The following is an 11,139-nucleotide window of genomic DNA, read 5'->3' as shown; positions in this document are numbered from 1 at the left end:
GCTTAATCCACTTAAGGGTAGGATACATACATCCAACTGCAACCTTTTATAAAACTGAGGTAGAAATTATTATCTACTTGGTTTCAGCACGTAATAAAATATATCACAGGTTCCAATTAATTTCTGACTGCAATGAATGGGAGCTTTCACACTGGGATAAGCTCTGTGTTGGTGTTTTAAATGCCCTATGCCTGCTAAGAAATTTTTTTAGAAAAAGAACAGATGAACAAAGTTATATTATTCAAGTGTATCCCCTTATTTCCAGCATTTGGATATGGTCTTGATGTGATTAATATGCTGCAGTTTTTTACACTGAATAACTGACACAAAGTGGATGCTATAAAAGCACGTATCTTTTCTACAGAATTCTATCTCATGCTGGTTGTTGAATGGCATTTAGATTTAATCAAACCTCACCCATTTCTTTTTAATAAAAGCAACTACCTTCCAGCAACTTTATTTGCAGCAGTAGCATTCTGAATACTTTTAATATTTCTGCAAATTTTAGTTATTTTATTACTAAAAAGTAACTTTGTTATGTACTAAACTTTAGTTAGGGGTTTTCCATGGAAATAACTAGGGATTATATTCCCAATGGTACCCAGGAGTAATGAATTCTTGCTAAAAAAGACAGGGTCCCAACATCCCTCCATCACCCTCTGTTCCGAGAGCCAGCAGCGCCCGCTTTTACCTGTCACACCCTGCAACAAGTGTCAGGGCTGGGGCTGGGCTGGACACTGACCCAACAGCAGCTGGGGGCTAAACAACCATAATGGGATTAGGAAGCGTGTGCTGAGCTGACCTGTGTGCAGGCTCCACTGGTTCCCAAGGTCATCTCCAGTTAAGCAAAGATTGTAGGGTAAATTCTTCCTCTTTTTTTTTTTTTTTATTTTTTTTTATTTTTATATTGATCTAAACCAGATTTTTAAAGTTACTAGCTTTTCATTTCGGTTGAGATCCACGGAACCCAAGTGCAGAGCCACGGCAGCCGGTGTCGGTGAGGCAGAGCAGCACCCAACAGCCCTGTGCCCGACGCCCGCAGTGCCCTCAGGCAAACAAACCAACAGCGGCCATTGTCCGAGCCCCTTTTCTAGCTAGTCCGTCTCTTGAGACAGGGCCTCATTTTCTCTTCTCAGACAATTGCTTCCAAAGTCTAAACAAGCAAAATCTCAATGTCCAAACGCTCTCTATTCCCCAAAGAGCAGAGGCACCCTCGCCCTGCGGGGCCTGCGGTGCCAGCCCAGGCGGCTCCCCGCCGGGAGCCCAGCGACGAGGCCACGGCAGGGCAGGGGCTTCGGTCCCCCGCCTTCACCGATGCTTTCCCACAGCAGGATGCCGAGCTGCCACCCCCTTACACCGCGGCCCAGCTCCCCGCACACACCGCGACCACCCCTCCTCTCCTCACTGGGGCCCCGCCCCTGCGTCCCCTCAAGGCGGCCCGGGCCCCGGCCCCGCTCCCCTCCCACTCAGGGCGGCCCCGGCCTGGGGCGGAGCCATCTCCGCTCCGCCACAGGCCGCTCCCTTCTCAGGTGCCCGCCCTCCCGGCCGTGCTGACGGGAGTTGTAGTTGGGCGCCACGGCCCGAGGACTACGGTTCCCAGGGAGCAGCGGGCGGGCGCTGTCAGGTGGCGTCCAACATGGCTTCCCCGTGCCCGCCGCCCGCCGCCGTGCGGGGCCGCTGAGGGCGCTCGGGGCGGCGGCAGCACCGGTGCCGTCATGCAGAAAATCAAGTCGCTGATGACCCGGCAGGTGAGCGGCTCGGGGGCTCTCCCCGGGGGCGTCGGGCCTGGCCCCAGGGCTCGGGGGAGGTGCGGGGGGTGCGGCCGTGGCCGGGCACCCCGATGGGCCCGCGGGGCGCGGACACGGCCCTGGGCCCGGTCGGTGGGAGAGGGAGGGCTTGGTCCGTGTTTCCCTCTTTAAATGAAGGAATGGAGGCGCACACAGGTGCCAGCACGAAGCTTGTGCCACCACGGGCACGCGGGCGTTAAGGGTGACACGACGGGGGGGCATTGGCCTTGCCTTTGTCCCGGGTGGCCCCGGGGCGCTGGGCCCGGGCTGGTGCCGCGGCGTGTGCGAGGGCGAGCGCTCCGCACGGGAAGGGAGGCCAGGGTGCGGAGGGACGGGCTTTGGTGGGCACACACTGAACGTGTGCTGGAGTGCTCCATGTGTTTGTGTCAGCCCACCCCTCTGTACCCCTTGGCTCCGGGACTGGGTGGATCTAGGCCGTGTTTGGACCAGTATTTCTGAGCTTGCGAGCCTTTTTGAAGGCGTGTATTAGAAGAGCGTTCGAGTCATTCACATACGCAAAATACCTCTAAAACGAAGCCTGTTTGCATGTGTGTCTAAATTTGAGAACTTAAAAAACCACTTGAGTCACACCCCACATCAGATATTCTAGAAGGTTATAGAAAATGATGAGTAAGTCAGAAATAAAACTTTTTTTTTCCCCTAAACTACGTCCTCAGAGTTGTGATGGTTGTGCAGGAGACAGGCCTTAAAACTGGAGATGGGGGTGGAAGCTGAATGTCCAAAGTAATGCTCTGCTCCTCTTCAGCACAGGGGTAGGCCATCAGACCATCAGTTTTCAGACTGGGAGGAGTTGTGGGAAGCCTGCCCAGGGTGGAAATGTTGTGGTCTGAAAATGACACGACTTATGCCATTTTCAGCCTTTGGGAAGGATTAAGTTCCGTTTAGCATTTGAGAAGGGAAACTTTTTACTGCTTCTGAAGATAAACTGCTAGTGCTGCGGGTTTTTGAGAGGATGTGTGAAGATTCCATGTGAAGTCTGAGAAGCTGCAGCAGTTGTTTGTTGCCTTGAATTTCCGATACTCAGAGGTGCGTCCCCTTTGGTGGTGGTAACTGGAAAAGAAGGGTGTTTTGAAATGATGCACAAGGAAATCTGAGAATCAAAACTACAACAAAGAGGTTTTGCATCCTAGGAGGATGAAACAATTGTAAAATGTAATAGTTACCATGAAAGTGATGAACTCGTAAAGCACCTTGTCAGTTTCAAAGAATAAATACCAACTTTGTCATCATCCGCTCACACAGTAATTGCATCTGTCCTTTAGTTTCAAAGACAGTGTAGGCACCCAGGGCCTGAAAGGGGCTGGAAACAGGACTGCCAGCGTCAACCGCAAGAGCAGGAGGGATGTCTGCCTGAAACTCAGGAGAAGCTGGGCTCAGAGTCGTATCTGAAATGTGAACGTTTAGACTCGCCTCTGCCTAGTGATTGGGCAGAAAATGCGCTAAGCAGCGTGTCCTGTGGTATTGCTCCATAACATTGGGAATGTGGTGGACATTCAGCAAACAAATACTCAGCTGGTTATCTGATGCTTCCTGTACAAAGCTGCAGTCTGCTAGAGCATATTCTGTTTATGTGGCTATATGTGTTTTAAAAAGTAATAATTATATACATTATACATATTTTTCAGTTTATTTATGCATAAGGAAAACCAGTCCTAATAGTGTTATATGGTAAATAGACAAATATGCCATCAAGCAAAAATAGTATAATTTATCTACAGAGTAGTAGTAGGTGGCACGTAACTTTGATTATTTGATTCCATTAAACCATGTTAATGAGCTGTGCTGAAAGGTACATATTGCAGCATAAAGCTGGAAATGCTTAGATGTTTGAGGAGCATAATTTATACACCAATGGTCTTGCTTAAATGTTTATAGAATAAGATCTTACCCTCCCAGCCTCATGTCAGTGTAATTTATGATAGGCCTTGTAGATATATATTCAACACCAGGTAAGACTTGTGCAGTTCGATTTCAAGATACGTAAATCAGTCTTGACTGACTATTAAAATTCTTTTAAAGGGTCTGAGAAGTCCTCAGGAGAGCGTTCATGACCTCAGTCCTATTGAAAGCTTTCGGATTCCCAGTAAGGTATGATACACGACCCCTCCACTCCCACCCCTTCATTTTCAGTTTGCCGTTGTTCTTTTTGGTGGTTTTATTTCTTGCTGAAAATCTTTTAAAATATTTTAATGAAAGGATTAAGAGCTGTGAGGCAAAACAGGTCAGTGACTCGGAATGGACTTGCATTAAGATTTCTTTCTTGGAACTTTTGAGTTGTCACTGTATGCTGGTCTTATATTACCTAGGTTTCCTGCTGGATTGAACAAAAAAAAAAAGCAGGAAAAAGAGAAGTGTCTTTTTTTTTTTAAGCTTTGGAAAGTAGATGCTACATAGGTAGCCTGTATAGTTCTGGTCTTGATATTTAGTCTATTCATGGTTTTCGTGCCGTAAGTATATTTTGTAGTTTCATGGTTTTAATCTTCAACATATATAATTAACTTCATGTTCTACTTTAAATATTATAGCTTTATAATAATAGTATTTTTTTGGCTTTTTTGGGGTCTCGCTGCTTAAGCGATGCCATCTCATTCTTGTCTTGCAAACCGTGCTGAATAATCTGGGTGTGAGGGAACAACTGCTGCAATGTTTGACTGTTCCTTGTACCCTGTTGATCTGAATGGATTATCCGCAAGACTTGCTTTGGATGTTGTTAATTATTTTCTCCTAATTTGGATTTTGCCTTTAATCAATGAGATATTTAGGTTACTGACTTATTTTACAAGAGCTTTAAAAAAACCAAACAAACCTAAAACCTCTTTGTGTTTGTTTGTCTCTATATAAGTACCGTGTAATATGTTGCTTGTGCTGAGGCACACCAGAAAATCGTTACTGTATATTTAAAAAAATCAAGTAACAGTTTCTGAATTGGTACATAATACTCTCTCGTACAGCCAATTGGTACAGCCAATATATTGATTTCAAGGAGCGAACATATTCAGCTGCAGTGATGTTAAAGGAACAGTCTCATCTCCAGGGCTTAGATTTCTAAATTGCAGATTCCTGCCACCCTCTGAATATCCAGTTTCAAACTGTCTTTTTGGCCAAGTTGGTTCTCCAGGTAAAAGTAGATGGAGGGTACCTTGGCTGGATTTCCCGTCTTTAATGGTTAGATGTTCTGTGTCCCGTAAGCCTACCTCTTATATCACTAACAATGGGAAAGCAAATACCTGGCAATAATTTGTTGGATTTTCATACATGTGTCAAACATTTGCAGTGTGAAAACGTCATCTGCAGCTGTTCTGCAAACATAGTCTCATGGAGTTATGAGAATCTCATGAGTTCTGTGCCTGAAAAGACAAGATTGCATCAAAGTTAGAACTTGTCACCTAATTTTTTTTTTTTTAAAGCTGATAAAATTGCAGTATTATTCTCTTCTGTGCCACAGGATAAGACTGTTATATTTTCCAGTCTTCTAATGTTTTTTTTTCCCTTCCAAAATGTTTTTTGGTGCGTACTTCTCAAAAGTCTGAGGTGCTTACATTAACCTTTTCCTTTTCAACAAGCTGTATTGAGTGAAACTCTTAACATGGCTACGCGGTTAAATGAAAACATTAGGTCATAAGAATCGAGTAAAATGACTGTGTTTTGCTCAGTTTAACTCCTGGCTACAGTCCCAAGCCATTGGTCACTGTGACTTTACTGCCAGCCCTTTCCTTTTGGGGGCGCGCCTCCTTAACTTTGCTAAAACCTTTATTGTAGGATTTTACTTTTCAAATTCTGGGACATCGGATGAGGCGCTGTAATGTGTCTGCTGTCCCTGCAAGCATAGATTCACATACCCTTTCTTGACAAGAGTTGGTTTTTGGGGCGGGGTGGGGGAGATTGTTGTCTGTGTCTGTGGCGTGAGTCACTGTCAGGGAGATTAGGTTTGGGTTCTGCACAGGAGTTGAAAGTCATTGAGCTTTTGGATATTGGGATTTGTTTTGAACTGGAGCTATGTTCAATGCCATGGCAACAGACTGACGTCACAGATCAGAATTATGTTATAATTAGAGGATCAAGCAGCTGTGCTGGATGTAAGCTGTCGCCCCTCAACAATTATTTTATAACAATGGACAAGTCTGGAAAAAGGAATTCAATTCTGAATACGAAAGTAAAGACTAAAGGAAAGGTGCAGGTTTTTAAAGGCAATGAGTAAAAGTGTGATTTCATAGTGCTGCAGAACTGCCGTCTGAAAGCGAATGTTGCTCTCTGCTGCCACGCTTTAATGACGGGTTTCGTTTATATCTTGAAGAACAAAACTCTCAAGCTCAGCAGCCAAATACTGCGTTGATGATGGAATGGTTATGATGCTGCACTTTCGCCTTCATGCTTCCACATTCCAAGTGGTATCTCCCGATGGATTCAGGGCGAGTGTTCCCAAAAGTTTGCAGAGCTGCGTTGAGCCATGGAGAGGTGTGGGGAGCTAAAGGCTGTGGAGCCAGCGGGAGTCACTGGAGGGAGCACGAGCCGTCGATGGGTCACGCTACCTCTAGGGACAGAACCCATGGAAGGCTCTCACGCTCGTTTGGAGGCCAAATGGGAAATAGGGAGCACAGGGAGAAGCACGTGCTGACGTTGCATCCCTTGAGGGGAAAACCAGCAAAATTCATTTGGGTCTTGATACCTGGAAGTTGTTGCTTTGCTGAGTGGTGGCTTGCTGGCAAGGGTGTTGAAGTGATGACTGTGCTCCTCGACTTCTTATTTTTAAACAATGAAATTATTGGGTACCTGGATATTTTACATACGCCTCCGAGTACATGCATGCATGTTAACCAGTACTTCAGTAAGTTCTGCAACTGTCTTGAAAAATTTCAATTTACTTCTGTCATATGATGGCAAATCACCAGTAAACTTGTAATGCAGACTCATACTGCCAACTTGGTCACACAGAGAAATACGCGTATAGTAGTTGAAGTCTGTGATATAGTGTGTAGATAAGGCAAATCTGAACGGTGAGGCAGGATTTCTGGAAGAGAAAGTTGTCTGCAGAGAGATTTCATGTGTTTTTTGATTGAGATACCTTACTTCATCTGCGTGCCCTCATCACCCTGGGGAACTGTAATGCTTTTTGAACCATTCTGTTCTTGTCAGCGTTGTTATTTCCCAGTTCCGTTGAGTAGATTCTGTCACAAAAGGGCGAGGTAGGTATTTTGTATACTTGAATTCCAGTGTGTGGGGTTAATAATGAGTTGACGTTAAATTAGGTTATGTTTATCTTGAAGATAATCAGCTCCTATGCAATATACAAATGTTAGTTGACTTTGTGGTTTGTGGTGGTAAACAACACTGAGGGTTTATTTCTTAATGCTTTTCCTATAGATCCAGAGGTGTGGTTTTCTGGGTCTGTGTGGGTTCCTATTTCCCCAGCAGCCCCGTGCTGCTCAGGAGTGCCCTAAGGGTGCTGTGACCATTATCCGTTCTGGGCATCAGGCTCTGCTCTTCTCTCCACCAGGAGAATTGTTTTCAAGTGTAATGTTTGTTTGGTAGAGTGAGGGCTTTTTAGTAAGTACTCTGTGCACATACTGAAGAAGGAAAGATCAGAAGAAGGTTCTGGGCATTTCATGTGACAGATAAGGGAATACCACAAACTTCCTGTGGGACTGCCTTCCCTCACTGTGGATTAGCCGGGGTGGGGAAGTAGTTTTGAGGTGAGTTTATAGATACAGTTATATATACGTTATGAGATGTATATAATATATAAATATATCTTTTTATATAGACAAAAGATTGTATATAGATATAAAAATACTTTTGTACGTTATTTATTTCACAGTGGTGAGAAGTTGCAGTGTACCCGCGGATTGACTTTGAGCCCTGGGCAGACGTGGCCCCTGGCACTCTCTGGGTAGAGGTGCATGGGTTATTGCTCACCTTCAGCTTCTAATTAGCTTGGAAACTTTTTAGATTTTTTTTTTTTCTCTGAGTAGTATCAGTTAAATTTTTTCAATGTCTTCGCTTCCTAAGTCTTTCAGTCAGTAGTGACTGGAATGCAGGAGGTGTTTGCTTCAGCGCCCTCCCAGTAATGCTTCACTCAGCAGAGAACGCTGGCTCTGGCGTTGCAGGCAGTGTAGAGCACAGGGAGAGCGGGAGCAGGACGCACTGGGGAATAGCCGGGTAAGTCATCGGGAACCTGCTGAGCTGCATTTCAGATGAGTCTGCAGTGAAATGACTCTTCTGGAATGTATTTCAAGGAGTTGGCCACAGGCTCCTGGACCTGTAAACTTCTATTTCCACAAATGATGTGAGAAGTATGATCATGGCAAAAAGCATGGTACTGACAAAATAAAATGGTGCATGTTTGTCCCCACAAGCCATGCAAGTGTTATGTAGGAGATGAAGTCTCTCGCTGAACAAAACTTTGGAGAAATGAGTAGGCCAGGAGACAGCATCTCAGATGGCTGCGCTGGCCCGTGGTGTCATGGGGAGTTCCTGCTGCTGAGTGTGTGCATTAACCTGGGCAGCGGGTTGGAATGGATACCACGGGGTCCCCCTTGCCAACGTGCTGCCCTCCCTGATCCCCGTGCGGCTCATTGAGTCTGTTTAGCAAAGCATCATTATCATCATACGATTCCCTCCGTCCCAATTTTTTATAGGTTTTGCTATTCAGAATAGCACTTAGAATTGCTGAATTTACATGAAATTTGCTGGCAAGCGTGTTTTAATGTTGACTTTTTATTTTAAAAGGCAGATATTTAAGTGGCAGTAGTTAGAATAAGTTTTGAGGTGGAAAAGTGCCTTGAGGGATTTGATAGAGCTTCTCTCTCTACCTCTGCAAAGTGTGTGAGTACAACTCCACAGTTTTACATCTGACCTTCCCTGAGGCCCCTGAAACTATGGGCTGCTTATGTGTGTATGTATTGCTAATTGAAGGGATGAGGAAAATTGAGTATCAGCAAATAAACTTTAGCCAAGGACGTTTGGTTCCTTCAGTGGTGAGGGAACAGATTGGCCTTGAGCACGTTCAGTATTTGAAACTGGTGGAGCGTGATGGGCTGGAAACTGGAGTTTATCGCGGAATGAAGGCTGGTGGCAGATAGTGTAATTTATACAGGAGCTTAAGTTTCTCCTGGAGAGCTGGTCTCACTAGACTGCTTTTCTAGAAAGAATGAATAAGATACAGAAAAATCTTGTCCATTTAATAAATATTTTCCTACGTAGTGTTTTTGGCAAGAAACAGTGAGAGGAATGATCTTTCTGAGACAGGATAAAGTGGTTTCTTAGTAATTTTCCTGGCCACATTGACGTCAGCTTGTGTTTTTGTGGTGAAAACTGTCGTCATCTACAAAGACAAAAAGGTCATTGATCAGTTTTCACTGAAATGCTGATATTAAAAACAACCCTCCCGATTTATTGTCATGTGGCTCTAAATGTGGAATATGTGTCCATGAGGGCTTTCTTAATACATCTTTAGGGGGTGTCAATCACCATTGACCCACGGCGTTGACATATCATTTCACCAATGTGACAAGATATTGATAGTTGAAAAATTCAGATGATCCTAAAGATTTCTTCTTGGGTTTAGTTTTTTCTTCTTTTTTTTTTTTTTTTTTTTTTTTTAAACAAACAACTGTGCAGGAACTTGTAGCCAGACATCAGATGATAAATTAGATTATTCCACTTGCAATGGTTCAGTGGACAAATTAAGCTGACCTTGTTGCCTGTCTTGGGTAATTTTTAATTTCAGTTTCATATAGCTAAAACTCAATGTACTGTAAGATGTTAAGCTAATTTGCAGAGGGATGTGCAGCATAAAGCTGCCATTTCTTAGGGAGTCCAGAGAGAAATAATTGTTTGTTTGTTTGTTTTAAAGGACAGGAGTACATGTGGTTAGATAATAGATTCTTTGCTTTACAAATTAAATTATTGCAAGAGCAGTATGTCATTGAATCAGAACGTATGTGTCATCTGCCAATCCATGTACCCTCATGTGATGAAAACTTTGAAACTGTGGATTAAAAAGTTGAAAAAGACTCTATAGGGCTATTTTTCTGGAATATTTTCGTTCTCATCCCCCATAACTTGTCCTCCTCTCCTCTGTTTCTCATGCTCTTAGCAAAGCTGAAATGTGAGTTTGTCTAAAGAATAGACATAGAATATCAATAAAATTGACCCCACTTGGAGTACTGGGCCCAGCTCTGGAGCCCTCAGCACAGGAAGGACAGGGACCTGTTGGAGCGGGGGCAGAGGAGGCCATGGAGATGCTGGGAGGGCTGGAGCCCCTCTGCTGGGAGGACAGGCTGAGAGAGTTGGGGGGGTTCAGCCTGGAGAAGAGAAGGCTCCGGGGAGACCTTAGAGCCCCTTCCAGTCCCTCAAGGGGCTCCAGGAGAGATGGGGAGGGACTCTGGATCAGGGAGGGGAGCCATAGGAGGAGGGGGAAGGGTTTGACACTGAAAGAGGGGAGATTGAGATGAGATGTGGGGAAGAACTTCTTTGCTGTGAGGGTGGTGAGGGCCTGGCCCAGGTTGCCCAGAGAAGCTGTGGCTGCCCCATCCCTGGAGGGGTTCAAGGCCAGGTTGGAGGGGGCTTGGAGCAACCTGGTCTGGTGGGAGGTGTCCCTGCCCAGGGCAGGGGGTGGCACTGGGAGGGCTTTAGAGGTCCCTTCCAACCTGAACCATTTAGTGATTCTATGAATAGCATCACTTTGCTTTGTTATTGTTATTTATTGTTGCTATATTGTTACTTCTGTCTAGTTTTTCCACGTTTCTCTCACCTCTGTTGGTGCATTCCCTTGCCCATGGCTCCTTCCCTTGCACCCCTCCAGCAGGGTGCGTAGGGTGGCTGGCTGGCTGGCTGGGTGGTTGCTGCCTTCCCCTGGTGGTGTGATGTGAGGTGGGTTTGTCCGGCTGCTGGTGAGAAGTGCTGGGGACCATGGCTGAACCCCGCATTTTCCGACAGCCCTTCCGTGGAGATCTGAGGCGCTTGGGGCCTCCCTGGGGGAGGAAGAAGGTGTCTCCTCCATGGCTTTTTTCTGCACCATCCTCTGCCACATCAGCTTGAAGCCACCTTCCAGCTGCGGCTCTGCCTGCGCCCCAGCGGGTGGCGCCCAAGCACCGCCTTTCTCTCTCTTGTTCCTGCAAGAGGTATTTTATTACCGTTATTATTTGTTATTTCTGATGCTCTTCCAAACTGCTCGCTCGTCACCCTTTGGCTGCCTCCGGTTGCCCAGAGAAACAGCACCTTGCTTTGTACTTAAAATATCGCTGTGCCTCATAACGTTGACCTTATTTCAATTGATGTACAAAACAAGCAAGTTGGTGGTTGTTTAGTCAATTAATGTAAGATCTGATGC

The 11,139-nt window shown here is 45.4% G+C and overlaps 1 protein-coding gene across 2 annotated transcripts in view; it reads left to right on the top strand.

The window, feature by feature from the left end:
• The first annotated feature begins 1,583 nt into the window (after positions 1–1,583).
• VPS50 (VPS50 subunit of EARP/GARPII complex) overlaps positions 1,584–11,139 on the top strand; it is a 57,685-nt gene continuing 48,129 nt past the window's right edge. The window contains exons 1-2 of one of the 2 annotated variants that reach the window (XM_074150327.1): positions 1,584–1,748; positions 3,828–3,896. In XM_074150327.1, the coding sequence (XP_074006428.1) occupies positions 1,716–1,748; positions 3,828–3,896 (102 nt within the window). In that variant the 5' untranslated portion in view covers positions 1,584–1,715. The remainder of the gene's footprint in view (positions 1,749–3,827; positions 3,897–11,139) is intronic. The other variant, XM_074150328.1, reaches the window with a different exon arrangement.

This window comes from Numenius arquata, chromosome 7, assembly GCF_964106895.1.
Source record: "Numenius arquata chromosome 7, bNumArq3.hap1.1, whole genome shotgun sequence".
Taxonomy (NCBI): domain Eukaryota; kingdom Metazoa; phylum Chordata; class Aves; order Charadriiformes; family Scolopacidae; genus Numenius; species Numenius arquata.
The sequence above is the reverse complement of the archived record's forward strand: the minus strand, read 5'-3'. Positions and strand labels throughout refer to the sequence as shown.